Source organism: Nannospalax galili, unplaced genomic scaffold (assembly GCF_000622305.1).
Source record: "Nannospalax galili isolate Female #2095 unplaced genomic scaffold, S.galili_v1.0 scaffold540, whole genome shotgun sequence".
NCBI classification, from domain to species: domain Eukaryota; kingdom Metazoa; phylum Chordata; class Mammalia; order Rodentia; family Spalacidae; genus Nannospalax; species Nannospalax galili.
In genome coordinates, this window is record NW_008348613.1 from 226,620 (window position 1) to 242,876 (window position 16,257).

General features: G+C 38.5%; 1 protein-coding gene and 1 pseudogene across 3 annotated transcripts in view; one reads left to right on the forward strand and one right to left on the reverse strand.

Annotated features, from left to right (window-relative positions):
• The window catches only part of LOC103744080 (lymphocyte antigen 75), a 148,084-nt gene that overhangs the window by 73,274 nt on the left and 58,553 nt on the right, over nucleotides 1–16,257 (reverse strand). For 2 of the 3 annotated variants that reach the window (XM_008845737.3, XM_008845738.3), the window contains exons 20-24: nucleotides 15,580–15,659; nucleotides 14,799–14,938; nucleotides 13,228–13,333; nucleotides 12,609–12,769; nucleotides 196–325 (exon numbers count right to left, since the gene is read on the reverse strand). In XM_008845737.3, coding sequence (XP_008843959.1) covers nucleotides 196–325; nucleotides 12,609–12,769; nucleotides 13,228–13,333; nucleotides 14,799–14,938; nucleotides 15,580–15,659 — 617 coding nt within the window. The remainder of the gene's footprint in view (nucleotides 1–195; nucleotides 326–12,608; nucleotides 12,770–13,227; nucleotides 13,334–14,798; nucleotides 14,939–15,579; nucleotides 15,660–16,257) is intronic. The other variant, XM_029569689.1, reaches the window with a different exon arrangement.
• On the forward strand, nucleotides 771–1,955 carry LOC115072463 (annotated as a pseudogene).

Here is a 16,257-nt window from a genome sequence, read left to right on the forward strand (position 1 = left end):
ACTAAACATGGTAGTGATGCTGGAAAGATCACATTCCTTAGGAAGTAATCTGCCTCACTATCAATATGTAATTGTCCAAGCTGAAATTTTAAACTATGTGATTATAAATATATACATTCATTTCTAAGATTTTTTTGTCTAAAAGAACCATCTAACAGTATAAAATACCGTATTTATCTAGATAACAGTTGATACCTGAATACTTCTGACAGAGAGACAGAGAGTGATGTTCTGAGCAGGAAGTAAAATTCCATGTCCCAGTAAGTGGTGATTTTTTGAGGTTGAGTATTAGGGCACAGCGGTAGTGAGACTCTTCATCAAAGAACTAAACAGAAAGGCAAATATTAACAGAGAATCATAAACCTAATAATTTAAAAATCTTTGCTAGAAATTTTGGACCTTACATTGGTGTTCCCCACCCCCCCATTAAAAAAATTCTCAAGAAAGGCTGGAGAGATCTGATTGTTTTTGCAGAAGACCCAGGTTCAAATCCCAGCACGCACATGGCAACAAACAACTGTCTGTAACTCAAGTTCCAGGGGATTGGACAGCCTCTCCTGTCCTCTGCGGGCATTGCATGACATGGGTGCACTTACCTACATGCAGGCAATACACGAATACACATTAAAAAAAAAATCTTAAAAAATATATTTATTAAAAAAAAAGAAAGAACTTACCATGAAATTTCTAACCAAACCCTGACAAACTTCCAAAGCATAGGAAAAGGGCAATTAACTTAGAATATTAGCAAACAAGGCCATTTTGTGGAGATGAGACTGAATGGTCCTGTGTGTTGCTGGCCTCTTGCAGCAATTAGCTTCTCATAGAACTGGGGAATAGGAAATTCAGAATGAAATCTTTTCTTTTTAGTTCTTCTTGGTTATAAATCACTTGAAATGTATCTTAGTAGACTTTCCTTATGTTAGATTAAAAAAAAAAAATCTTCAAGGGGCTGGAGAGACGGCTCAGTGGTTAAGAGCACTGACTGCTCTTGCAGAGGACCAAGGTTCGATTCCCAGCACTAACATGGCAGCTACGAACTGTCCTTAACTCCAGTTCTGGGGGAATCCAAAGCCCTCTTCTGACCTCCAAGGCATTGCACGATACAGGTGCACTAACATACATGCAGGCAATACACTCATACACATAAAATAAAAATAATAGATAAAATATTTTTAAAAATCTTCAGGTACAACTTCCAGCTTTGTGGTGAACCTTATCAAAGTCTAGGATTGCTACCAACAAGGCAGACCCTTGTTCTGTGAATCCCTAAATCTCAACACTCTTGTGGGCAAGAGGTTTGATGTGGAGGTGGTATTCTCAAAGTACAGCAAAATTGTGGGTTGCTCTGGACACAAGGGCCTTGCCTTCATCTAACGTTAATGAGAGAAATGCCCAGTCTGCTAATGATTGCTGGCCTAGTTTAGACAGTAATCTGGCTGCCAAGTCAAAAATGAACTGGGGAAAAGCAGGTGTGAAATGATCTGTATGGAGGTGCAGGGTCAGTCAGAACCCATCTCCCGCCCCTCTGCTCAGCCTTTCACTTGGCTTGGACTGTGACTTCCACTGGGGTCATTATGACAGGTTGTCCAGTTACCCAGCAAATGTTCCTCCCCTTTCTCCGATTGCTTGTGCTGTGGTGTCTTCGGGCCTTTAAAAAAGAGCTGATTCAGATACAACAAAAGTGGATTCTCTACTGGATAGTCTGGGAGAAAAATGAAAAAGAAACAGCAGGCAAGCAGGAGAGATGAAGAATGAAAAGTTAAAAGAGGGGTAGAGCAATGCTGCCGTGAAGAAAGATGAGAGGAATGTGAGGATGGAATCCAAGGCAGGTGCAGATAACTGCTGAGGAAGGGGACCTGCCCGATGATGATGATAAAGACGATCAGGAAGCTGAACAGCTGAAGTCGATTAAGGGTGATGAGAAAGAGACCAGAGGAGAGGATGGCTCTTAAGCATGTAGTAGGGTTTAGAGGCCTTGTTTCTTCACCGAAGTGCTTATTGGAGATCAAAATTACACCAGATCCTCTCTGCTGGCATCTTCAGCACATTCTCACTGTTCTGTATGAATCCTTCCCGTGTTCATTAATTCATAAGTGCCCTGTGCTGACTTCCATTTTCTCTTCGTTTCATGATGCTTAGTTTCGTTAAGTCTTACCCTGTAATTTTGGCTTTTAATTTTGATATCTCTTTATGAATTAACAATAAAAGGATGTATGGTTTTGAAAAACAAAATAGCAGTAATACTGCTAAATATATCTTCAAATAGACAAAGAAAAAATGTTAGATATAAAACAAAAACAACTATAATAATACTAAACACCCTGATGTCAGTCCTGATAATTCAAGAAAGCAAAACATGATCTTTAGTTCAATTTAATAGACACTTGTAAGTTTTTTGGTGTGTATGTTTGTGTGCACATGTGCGTGTGTTTGTGTGTAGGTCAGAGGTCAGCAAGAGGTTTTTTCATTGCTCTCCACCTTTTTAAAATTTTTTTAAAAAATTTAATTATATTGTATACATATGTGTGTATTACCTGCATGTAGATAAGTGCACCTGTGTTGTGCAATGCCCTCGGATGTCAGAAGAGGCTGTTGGACCCCCTGGGACTGGAGTTACGGACAGTTGTTAGCTGCCATGTGGGTGCTGGGATTTGAACCTGGGTCTTCTGCAAGAACAACCACTGTTCTTAACCACTAAGCCATCTCTCCAGCCCCTTTTTTTGGTCTTTTTGAGGCAAGGTCTTCCTATAGCCCCAGCTAGCCAGGCACTCACTGTATAGACTATGCTGGACTCAATCTCACAAAGATTGTCTGCCTCTGCCTCCCAAGTACTGACATTAAAGGTGTGCGCCACCACGCCTGGCTTCTCTGCTTTATTTTTTGAGGCAACCTGGTGTTCTCTGACTCAGCTAGATTGGCTGACCCACAAGCTTCAGGGATCCTCCTGTCTCTCCCTCCCCAGTGCTGTGGTTACAGGATTGTGCCACCACACCTGGCTTCTACATGGTACTGGCTATCAAATGCCTACATTTAGTCCTATTACTAGTATGATTAATCATGAAAATAATTTCAAAATACATTTTCTTCATATTTTTCTGTGTGCTTGAATGTTTCATACTAATAAAACTAAGAAGAGGGCCAGTGAGATGGGTCAGTAGGTAAAGGCACTTGCTGCCAAGCCTGATGACCTGAGTTCAGTCCCCAGATTCCACATGATGGAAGGAGGGAGTCAGCTGCTGCAAGTTTTCCTCTGACCTCCACACATGGTGCACATGCACTTAGCCCCCCCCACATCAAAACAAATGTAAAAAATAAAAACTAAGAAAAGTAAGCTTTTACTAGAAATGACAAGTTAAAAAGTAAAAAAATTAAAATCATTAAATATAAAACCAAAATAAAATAATTATAGAAAATCATGAGAAATATCCAAAAGGGGATATAGATAAAACTTTATGCAGAGGGAGATGTGTATTATTATATGTGATCTCTTCTTTTAAAGGCAAAATGAACTAAAAATTCAAACTGAGAGATTGGAAAATAAAGAGAAGGATAACTCTAAGAAAAATTGGGTAGAAAAATGTCCAAGTGCCATTAATAAATATAAGTCCAACCTGAAAGTAAATCCTGAATCCATCACTCTAGAGTCCAGCCTTGGAAGACAAAAGAAAAATGAGGAAGAACCCAATAGAGGGACACTTTTGGAAGACCTTGTCAAGAAATGCCTATGGACTCTCATATGCACATTTGAAAATTGCCCTGTTCTGTTTTTCTAGTTCCCTGTCTAGAACTTGTAATGCTAATTACTCTTGCCTTTACTTCTTCACACACAAAAAAAGGGTTATGCAATTTGTTCAGCATGGAAGAAGCCAGATACCCTATCCGCAAATTGGGTGACCTCTTTAGATGATGGTGTGATAAAAATAGGAGGTAGGAATTGGCTAGGCAGTTAGGGTAAAAAGACCCCAAAGAAAAGTAGCCAGTTTCTTGGCTAAAACTCACAATGTCCTTGGGACTCCTTAGCAGCATACTCTGTTCCAAAGGCCAAAAATGTCTAAAGTATTTGGGAGCTTTAATCTAATCCTTAAAAGATTGTAGGGTAACCTCTTCAGAGGGGGTAGTAGCAAAAAGCCCCATAAAAAAAGAAAAGAAGAAGAAAGAATATATGCAGTTATCAGAAAAAAGTGATAGGGAGATGTGGGAGGAGTTGGAGGGGAGGGAGTGGGCATGGATTTGATCAAAACCTTATACACATGCATGAAATCCTCAATAAATTATTAAAAAATATATAAATCAAGCAATAGGACTAGAGGGTGGAAGAGAGGGAAGAAGATCAACAGCATGCATCTGGTTTTGTTTTGTGCAATCAAAACAAGGCATGGAGATAAAAAAGCCACCATACACAATTTTATTTTAATACACTTAAAATTTTAAGTGATACAGATAAATTCCTTGAAATAAGCAAGGATCATAAGGAAAAGTCAATCCCACAAATATGCCAAGAACTTTGGGGAAAGTTGGAAATTAATGCTGGTAGCTATTAAACAGTACCTGTGTGTACTGTACTAGAACTTTAAATGAATTATTCTTATATACTTATCATATTGACTCTGTGAGGTAAGTATAGTATCACTGGGACTTACAGATGGGAGGCTGAAGTTTAGTAAAAGTTAAATGAACTTCTGAAAGGCATTGTAAATGGTAGAGTTGGAATGCAAACCCACACAGTCTCCTTTAGCTTGTGCTACACAAACCCCCTTTATTATTAAAGAATGTTCTTGGGCTGGAGAGATGGCTCAGCAGTTACGAGCACTGGCTGCTCTTGCAGAGGACCCAACTTTGGCTCCCAGAACCCACATGTCAGCTAACAACCATCCATAACTCTAGTTCCAGGGGATCCCATGTCCTCTTCTGACATCCGTAGGCATTGCATGACACAGGTGCACTTACATACATGCAGGCAATACACTCATGCACATAAAAATAAAATAAAAATAATAAAGAATGTTCTTTCAAAGGGATTCTAACACTTTGTACATAGTTCCTCCAACTTTCAGGGCAAAGCTAATACCTCAGGTGGGTCCTAATTCCAAAACACAGAAAAGACAGAAAGTGACACACTTTATTTTACGATGTTAATATGATTGGAAGAAAAATCTGACAATATAGGCTAAAAATCAACTCTATAAACAGAGGTTAAAACATTCTCAAAGTAGCTGGACGTGGTGGTGCATGCATTTAATCCCAGCACTCAGGAGGCAGAGGCAGAGGTAGAGGCCAGTCTGGTCCACATAGCAAGTTCCAGACCATTTGTGGCTACAGGGAGACCCTGTCTCAAAACAAACAAACAAACAAACAAACAAACAAACAAACATTCTCAGAGTAAATACTAATAAACTCAAGTCAGTGCTACAACAGCAATAGCAAAATAAGACACCAGAATGACCAGATTTTATCTGCAAACCATAATGTCTTTACATGTTAGGTCACATACCAACAAGTCTAATGTGAAAACTGCATGATATCTTCTAGGTGATGGCAACAACTCTTGGAAAATCTAGTGCTTATTGCTGATTAAAAATATGAAATAAGCTGTAACAGAACAGTACATCTTAAAGAGAAACATAGTATTTAACCACAAAAGACTGCAGAGATTTCTGCTGACATCCAGGTAACAGATGATGTCTAGGATGCGGCTGCTGCTCCCTGGCTTCCCATGTTTCTGGAAGTCCCAGCATATGTGGTGAAGCATGAAATGAAAACAAGAGGGGTGACTGGAGAAATGAAGATCATTGTTATGTACAGATTATGATTACCTGATTCGGAAGCCCTAGAAGATCTAGAGGTAGTAAGAACATGTAGGGACATGGATGCTGTGATGGTTAATCCTCACTGTCAATGTGAGTGGATTTAGAATCAGTGATACCTCTGGTGAGTCTGTGAGGGCATTTTCGGAGAGGTGTAACTGAAGGAGAAGGACCCACCCTGAATGCAGGTGGCACCATCCCATGGGCTAGAGGCCCTAAAGGAATAAAGGGGAGAAAAGGAGAATGCCAGAGGGCGCCAGCATTCCCTCTTTGCTCCCTGCCCAGTAGAATGCGAATTACCCTGCTGCACCATCTCCCCTACCCACCATGGACTGAGCCTCCTGAAGCCACAACTCAAAACAAATCTTTCCTTCCTTAAGTTGTTCAGGTATTGTAGTTCCAGTGACTCAAAAGTAACTATCACAGATACCTATTGGGAAAAAATAAAAATAAGAATCCCCAAGCAACAGAAGAGAATCAAGAAAAAAATGCCATTCTCACTGATAAGGAAGCTAGAACTCTATAGAGCCTCTCAGAGTCTAAAGGAAGACTTGAATAAATTATGAGAAGCAGCACATACACTCCCAAATTAGATGATAAAAGCATATCATTTCCCCTAAAATGTAGTCAAATTCACATTAGAAATTGGTTGTAGCTGAAAGTTGACTAAAATAATTCTAAAGTTTGTCTGGTAGGATGCCAAGATAGCTAAAACACTATTAAGGGCATATATAATGATAATTAATCCTATCAGTTAAATATGACAAAATTATAATAAATTTATATACTGCATAATGTTTCAGTTCACCACATGACAGTGATCCCACAGATTATTACCTAGTGATGTTATAGCACTAAGTAAATTCTATGCTTTAAAAAAGATTTGATATTTATGTGTATGTGTCTGTGGGGGTAGTGGTTGGGCACATGTGTATCTGTAGAGACCAGAGGAGGGCATAGGATTCCCTGGAACTGGAGTTACAGGCAATTGTGAGCTGCCCAGTATAGGTGCTGGGAATCGAACTCTGGTCCTCTGCAAGAGCAATGCATGCTCTTAACCGCTGAGCAATCTCTCCAGCCTAATTGTATTCTATGTTGTTTACTGAATAACAGATAGTATCCTAAATGCAGACATATGTCACTTGATGGGCATGCCTTCTAAGTAATCATCCTGGGCGATCTGCTGTTGAGTGAACATCACATAGTATACTTACACAAACCTAAATGCTATGGTCTACTGCACATCTAGCAACAAGGTTATCCTATTGCTCTTAGGCCATATATGGCATGTTTCTTACTAAGTACTACAGCAAGAAGTGGTACAGCAAGAAAAAAAATACTTATGAAAGATAAAAATGGTCAGGCCACTTAGCATGACTGAGGGCTTGCAGCACTGCAAGTTACTCTGGGTGTATCAGTGAATAAGGAGTGAATGGGAAGGCCTGAGACATTACTGTTCACTACTGTAGGTTTTCTAAACACTGTGCGTGTAGGATATGGTACATTTACAACTTTTCTTTATACAATAATAACTAACTTTAGCTTACTATAGTTTTTTTCCCCCTCACTAACTTGTTAATTTTTTTTTTTTAGAGACAGGATCTGGATAGCTACATCTGTAGCCCCAGATGGACTTGAACTCACTATGTAGACAAGGCTAGCCTTGAACTCACAGAGATCCACCTCTGCCTCCTGAGTGCTGGGATTATAGGTATGTGCCACTATGCCTGGTAAACTTTTTAGTTTGTAAAAACAACTTCACTCCTTTGCAATAACATTTAGCTTAAAATACACATTGTCCTGCTGTATTAAAAAATTTTTCTTTCTTTGTATTGTCATCATTCTTTAAGCTTTCTCTATTTTTTTACTTTTATTTTTTGGTGCTGGTGGTAGTGCTCAAGGCTTTTTGCAACCTAAGTAATCACTCTCTTACTGAGCTGTATTCCTAAATTTATTATTGTTATTTTACTTTTAAAAATTGTTGTTAAAAATCTAAGACACACAGGGCTAGAGAGATGGCTCTTAACTAAGAACACTGGCTGTTCTGGGAGGGACCCTGGTTCAGTTCTCAACACCCACATGGCAGCTAACAACCATCTGTAACTCCAGTCCCAGGTGATCTGACACCCTCTTCTGACCTCTTTGGGCATTGCATGGCATGGGTGCACTTACATACATGCAGATAATACACTCATATACATAAAATAAAATAAAATAAATATTTAAAAATTTAAGAAAATCTAAGACACACACTTCCATGTTGGCCTAGGGTCAGCAGTATCACTGTTGGCCATCTCCATATCTTGTTCTAGCAGAAGGTCTTCAAGGAGCTGTCATGTCCTATGAAAGCAATGCTTTCTAAAGGACCTGGCTGAGGCTTTTTACACTTAACATTTTTTGTAGAAAGTAGAATTACACTCTAACATACCAATAAAAATAGTAAGCACATGAGCCAGTAGCATCATCATTTATTATTACCACCAAGCTTTGTGTATTCCATGTAACTGTATTTTTATAGAACCAGGCACTGATGGAAGTGCCATTATATATACATACTATATGTCTCCTATATACTTTCTTCCTTTTTTTTTTTTGAGACAGGGTCTCCCTGTAGCCCAGGTGTTCTGAAATTTGCTATGTAGACCAGGCTCTGCCTCCCAAGTACTGTGATTAGAGGCGTGCGCCACCATGCCTGGCTCCTATACACTATCTTAATGAATGATAAAGTGGGCATCTTATATTGCTCCTAACAAATGTAACTATATACAATAAATGATGCTAATACATGTGGTTAGGATTATGAAAAATGATTAAATATTAACTGACAGTGCACACAACACAGCATGGATATACATTGCTATCAGGGAAAAAAAGCAACTGATAGGACAAAACTAAAGGAAAAGAAGTTTAGCTAACTATTACCTGATAAATTCTTTCTTCCCTTTCTTACCTTTCTTTCTTTCTTTCTTTCTTTCTTTCTTTCTTTCTTTCTTTCTTTCTTTCTCTCTCTCTCTCTCTCTCTCTCTCTCTTTCCTCCCTCCCTCCCTCCCTCCCTCCCTCTCTCCCTCCTCCTTCCCTTCCTTTCTTTAGATGTGTGTGCACATTTTGAGACAAGACAGGGTCTCATTGTGAGGTCCTGGCTGGCCTGAACTCACTATGTATCCAAGGTTGACCTCAAACTTGCAGTGACTCTCTTCTTTCTTCCTCCTAAGTGTTTGCACTACAGGCGTGCACCACCATTCCTAGCTACTACATGATGGATTTTCTAATTGAAAGTAATGAAGGAATGTATTAAAGTAAAGATTAGAATGTATTTATACACACAAAAATTCAAAACTTGGGGCTTTGAGAGATCGTTCAGTGGTTAAGACCACTGGCTGCTCTTGCAGAGTTCAGTTCCCAGCACCCACATGGTGGCTAACAGCCATCTGTAACTCCAGTTCCAGGGGATCTGATGCCCTATTCTGGCCTCCATGGGCATTGTATGCCTGGGTGGACTTATATGTAGGCAAAACACTTATACACATAAAAATAAATAAATAAATAAAAATTTGTAAGAAATTCAGAATTTATTTAGGTAACATTTTTAGTATTCAGATGTTTTGAAACTGAGGGAAATATTTGCAATGAACAAAAAACATAGGGTTGGACCAATGAGATGGCTCAGTGAGTAAAGGTGCTTGCTGCCAAGCCTGATCCCTGGAACCCACATGGTGGAAAGAGAGAAATGATTCCTATAAGTTGTTCTCCTTCATAGATGTGGTGCTTGAACGTGTGTGCATGAGCACATGTGCACACACATAAATAAATGTAAAAAACAAAAATGTAAAAAACAAAATCAACACAGAGCCAGCATATTTACTATTTATAGAATCATACAACCAATTAGAAATACAGAAAGGCTTTGATAGATAAATTTGCAAAGGATGAAAACATTCACATTTGATGAAATATGAATTACTATTTTTTTGCCTTCAAAAATAATTTTATTTGGTAATACATATCATCAGCTTGTTTGTTTTTTGAAACGGTCTCACATATTCCAGGCTGGCCTCAAATAACTTATGGAAATTTGTTTTTCATTATAAATCACAGAAATATTAATGGAAACATAGTATTGTTTAAACTATTAAATTGGTTAAAAACATTTAAAAGCTAATGCTCATCAGAGACTATATATATATATAGTAACTCCAGTTCCAGGGACATCAAGCTTATCTCACAGCTATTGTGCACATTAAAGGAAATAATGCATGTGATGCATTAGCAGGGTGCCTGGCTCACATTGATGACTCAATACATGTCATAAATTATTAATGTGCTTGTGAGGGTAGAAGGACAGAAACTCCTGCTTTCAGTAATATAAACTCACAAAACTTTTCTGGAAAGCAACTCTGCAATGGGAGTTTTTCTGCAATCTATCCTAAAGAGTTCATCTCAAATATAAACAATGGCTATGAACAAAGATATTCATTGTACCTCTGTGTATGTTTGTGAAACTGGAAACAGTCTAATACCCATCACTGGTTGGGTAAATGATGCCCATTAAGAACTAATGTGCAACAGGCCAGGTGTGGTGGCATACACCTTTAATCCCAGCACTCAGGAGGCAGAGGCAGGATGATCTCCACAAGACTGAGGCTAGCCTGGTTTACATAGAGAGTTCCAAACCAGCTGGGGCTACAGGGAGACCCTGTCACAAAAAGACAAAAACAAAACAAAACAAAACACCACCAACAACTAATGTGCAGGCATTAAAATGCTTATCAAGTCATGTGGGTTTTTTGTTGTTTGTTTATTTATTTATTTATTTATTTATTTATTTATTTATTTATTTACTGTGTAGACTAGACTGCCCTCGATCTTACAGAGATCTGCCTGCTTCTGCCTCCCGAGTGCTGGGATTAAAGGCATGCCTCACTGTACTCTGCTCTCAAGCAGACATTTTGATAGCATATAAAAGTACTTATAATTCTATGTTAAGAAAAAAAGAGTCCATTAAAATCCATTCATGTTTATACTGTGGTCTCATCTCCGATCAGGAAACAGCACACAGAATACTATAGAAGAAAAGCTGCTGAAATACTCATTGTGGTTTCCTAGATCAGGACTCCAACATGGTCTGAAACTAATGTAGAAGTCATGGGACCATGGTGGTGAGGATGAACTAGAACAAGATGTGGAGGACAGAATATGAAATGATAATGGAATGGGATGGAGAAGAACAGAACAGGATGAAAACAGCAGTGTGTGTGATCTCTAAGAGAAGTATTGTTTCCTAAAACTTTTTTTTCCATTCAGTATTATATCTGTATTTATGTACAGGGTGGTGATTTAAATACATAAAACATATATATTTTGAGATAGGTTCTCTGTAGTCCAGACTGGACTTGAATGCATGATTTTCCTGCTTCAGTCTCCCAAGTTTTGGGATTCCAGACATGTGCCACAAAGCCTGGCTAAATGCCTTCCCTCCCTCCTTCTGTTCCTTTACCCTTCCTTCCACTTTCCCTTCCTTCTTTCCTGCCTTCCTTCTTGTGCTAAGGACTGAAGCCAGGACCTCACACAATGCCAGGCAAGCACTTAACCACATGTCTACATTCTCAGTTCAGTACATTAATGTTGGTGATGGCTGAAAATTCAAATTTTAAGTAAAATCAGGGTTGACATTTTGTGTGTACATGTGTTTATTCTCCTATAACTTGTACATTTCTTTTCATACACACACTGGACATTGTCATACAAATTTGAACATTCTCTTTGCCACTAGCATGTAACATGCCAAAAGCAATTTTTACATTAATTTCCCAACCTTTGTCCTTTATGCAGAAGGGGTCTGCATCTAGAACATAGGAAAGACAGAAGCAGTGGGCAGGAATTGCATGGTGTGTGTATAACTACATCAACATAATGCTTTCTGCCCTTCCCTTGTTTTCCACTAATCGGAACATCAGCCAGAAATTAATTCCATGACTTTTTCACATGTTCTTAAAGAATAATGATTATCAATCACCAGTTTTGTCTTTTGCCTCAGGAGGCTGGGACTGATAGCTCTTATTCTCTAGATGTTAGGTAAAATGCTGACACTGGTTTCTGCTCATGTTTCTGGCTAGTTCTGCATGGCTGTGAATAAGTGCTTTGGAATCTGCAGCTACTGTGAAGAACCAGGCCATACACCTGAAGGCTGTGGTTATGGAGTGGCTGCTGTTCTAACAGCTTTATTGAGCTGTGATTCACATAGGACACAAATCACTGATTTTCACAGCCAGTAGTTTTGAGTGTATTTCTAGAATTATACAACCATCAATTTTAATCATTTTCACTTCTCTAAAAGGAAGCCGCATATCCCACAGTATCACCCTTCCACCTCTTTAGCCTGTAGAAAAACACAAATTCAATTCTAGCTCTATAAATTTGCCTGTTATAGACATGTCATATAAATGGACTCATATAATAGGACAATAGGCTATTCCTCTGTTCCTTCTTTCTTTTTTTTTTTTTTAAATTAGGGTCTCATACATCTATCAGACTGGTCTTGAACTTGCTATATAGCTGAGGATGACCTTGAACTTTTGATCCTCCTATCTGTATCTCCAAAGTGCTAAGATTATAGTCATGTACCACCATCCTTGGTTCATGTGGTGCTGGGAATCAAACTCAGGGCTTTGTGCATGCTAGGCAAGCATTCTACCAACTGAGCTACATCCCCAACTCCCAGGCTGTTGTTCTTAATCTAATAATTTATGGGAGACTCAAATATTTTCCAGTCCTAAATAGATGATTGATTCAAATACAACTCACATTTGTTGGTATACCCAGCCTCCGACCAACCAGCAGTGGATGAAAATTGTTGTATGTCAGTTCTCTGCCGTCCGTCCATTTGTTTACCCTTTCATAAGCAGTCCAGCGAAGACCAATCCATAAACTAGCTTCCATTTCCGGAAGCAAGGAGGTAATAAAATCTATTAAAAAGAAATATTTACATAAGTATTTAGCACCAGAGAGATGACTTGGTAAGGGAGTTTGCTGCCAAGACTGACAACCCCAGTTCCATCCCCAGAACCCACATCTTGGAAGAAAAGAACTGATTCCTGCAAATTGTCCTCTGACCTCTACATGTGCACATACACAAACACACACAAATAAATAAATAAATTTTAAAAAGTTTAGAAATTAAAAGTTGGCTTCTTGTGGTTATCCATCAGGATAGCCTTCAACTCTGTGAAAAAGTAGTTTAAGGAGATGGTTTCGTTAATTCCCCACAGCCTCCCAAATCTAACTTGGCTTCCAGATTAGAACAAAGTGTTTCCCAGCTACAGAGCACTTGCCCAGCTGGGTTGAGGTCTTGAGTTAGATCCTTAGCATTACAACAAACAAACAATAAACAAACAAAACAGGTTTTCCCCCCGAATTCTAGTACCTTGTTCACTCTGGCTCAGCACTGAAGGGAGGGTGCCACCATAGGAATGACAAATGCTGCTTGCTTCAGAAAATGTAACTGGCTTGGAGTTGATCTTTAAAAAGCACTGTAAACAAAGACACACATGGAGCCTAAGATTCCAGACACATAAGGAAATTATCCAAACTTCTCAAATATGAGAAGGAAATGCCTCATCTTTTAGAAGGCTGCTAATTTCATCTGTGAAATATGGACAGTTACAAAGTAGTATCACAAGATTGCAAATCCATACTTCAATATAAACAACTACGGAATGGATTTTAAAACTTCTCATTTACTGGGTATTTCTTATATTCTAAAAAATTCTCATTTATTGAGTGTTTTTATATACTAAGCAATTTTTGTGTTATTATCTCATTTAATTCTCAAAACAAATGAGAAAACTAGAAATAAGAGAGTTAAGTAACTTGACCCTTAGTAGAAATAACCAACCACAAAACAGCAAGGTCACATTCTGACTCTATTCTATTTGACGTCAAAATCTGGGCCCTTAATCATCACTTTATAATATCAAATACATTTTGAGAGAAAATGTTTCTTTTTCTCTTGGCAAGACATTTTAATAGCATAATCTCAGTACCTTGGGGAATTAGAAAGATTATCCTAATTTTTTAAAATCAAAATGTGGCTGGAAATATAGTTCAGTGCTAGAGCTACAATGCCTAGTGTATGTGAGGCCCTGGGTTCAATTTCCACCACACTGAATCATTCCATATTTTTTCAGCCTTCTTGAAGACTGGATGAGTCAATGAAGTACAGGCAGAGTCACCGGGTAGTTTTTAGAAAGGATCCCAGAAGAACCACACTGAACTCCAGCAGACAAACCTTACATAAAACAAAGAAGCCTGCTGCTGAAGACTGTGGAGTTTCACACCAGCCTGGCCTGCTCACCTTTAGAATTCTTTTAAGTGAGAGAGTAATAAACATCATATACTAATATAACAAATGTTAATATAAATATCAGCATTCTGTGATAATTTTTTTCGGGCAGCCCAATGCATCTCATGTCATTTACATATTACCAGAGTGGATTATGCATCTCAAAGAGGAAGGCACAGAATGGAGCACTTCTAATACCCATTTCATCATAACTCCCACATGGAGCCAAATGAATGATAAATATTCAGTAGTAGATGTATAGTCTCTGTAGAGCAGTTTGGGAAAAGCTGACCTAACTTCCTTGGCAGATGCTGCTTGAATTTTCTCCTTTTGGGGACAAGAAAACAGTAGCTTTAAATGGAGTCAGTTTCCAAGTGCCATGGAGCTAGTTGTGGTCAGTGGATTGTTAGCCACTGGCAGATTGACTTCAGTAACTTTGGTGTTGGGAACAATAGAATGAAAAGACCTGCAGGTATGACCAACTTTAGAGCTGGCTTTGGATAACCCCTGTGCTTCTGACAACAGAGACTCAAGAGGGACACTGACATGTGTGAGGTCATCACGGAGAAGTATCTGATGGGATGCCTTTCTACCATAGGCCACTCTGCCAGCATAAAGACGTTGTTCACATGGTGCAGCAATTCTCTTTTTACCTTATTCTGAAAAGGAATCCATTCCCCAGAACACTGTACTTTAGCTGCAGAATCTGGACTATATTTCTCTAATGAAGATACATTATATTTTTCACAGATGAAGGGCAACTTGGCATTACAGTCTGCTCGTTTACTTAAGTCTGAAAAAGAATCAGAATTGCAATGATGAAAATGTATCATTCAGTACATTAAAGAAACAAAAAAAACCCAAAACAACCTACTAGTAAAAAAAGCTTATTGTACTGTTTTTGGTGCTAGGGATTGAATGATCAGCAGTCTGGGTCTACCCTTGGCCCCAGGAAAGGATCGTTAAATCATTCTTTCCCAATATATCCTCTTCCTTCACTAGTCATTTCTGTCCACTACTGTTTTTCTTATCAGTAGCTTATACTACACCAATATCGCCTGTAAAAAAGCATGTTTGTTATAACTACACTATCTGAAGAATGATACCAACACATAGGAACATAGTTCATAGTGAAGTCTAGTGAGGGGATACAGACCTGCTGCATATTTGATTTGTCAATTTATCTAGATGCCTATCAATTATGAAAGTGGTAAGTTTAGTTTGAATTCATTGCTTTAACATAAAGGAAGTAAAATATTCACATTGGAAAGAGCTTTTATTTGCATTTGGAATTTGAGCTATTGTTATTAACAGTAAGTTGAGATGCAACTACCAAACACACACTCAAAAAGCAAACAAGATTAAGGCGGTAACTGAATCTGAAGTTCACATATTATTACATGACCAGTATCAGAGAGTTGGAATTAATGTTACCAATAAGCCATGTTTTGGCAGACATGTGCAAGCATTCATCTCCAAATGTCATGGGAAAGTGGTGCCATGGATGTCGTGAGCTGAAAGAAAGTTAAGAGATGTGACAACTCACAGTGTAATTACATGTCCCATTCCATTTTTTACCATGTTATTTTAATTCCCAATTTAATGTAAATGACATTATTTTGCCTTTTTTTTTTTTTTTTTAGGGTCTCCCTGTAGTGCCAGCTGGCCTGGAACTTGCTATATAGACAGAGATCCACTTGCTTCTGCCTCCCAAGTGCTGAGATTTTTTTAAAGGCATGTACCACCACCTGACCACTTTTCTTTTCTTGATACTAACATACCAAAGGAACTTGGTTTGTTAAATGTAGGCAATTTATGGATTAATGTTTAAAACTGCATAGAAACTGCAATCTGGGGCTGGAGAGCTGTCTTAGCAGTTAAGAGCACTGGCTGCTCTTGCAGAGGACCTGGGTTCAGTTCCCAGCACCATAGCAGCTAACAACTGTCCATTAACTCCAGTTCCAGGGGATCCAATGCCCTTTACTGACCTCCATGGGCTTTGCATGCTATGGGTGCATTTACATGCAGGCAATATACTCATATACATAAAATAATAAATAAAATACTAAAAAATAATCTACTTGGTCAGGGGAATTAGGGACTGCTTCTTTT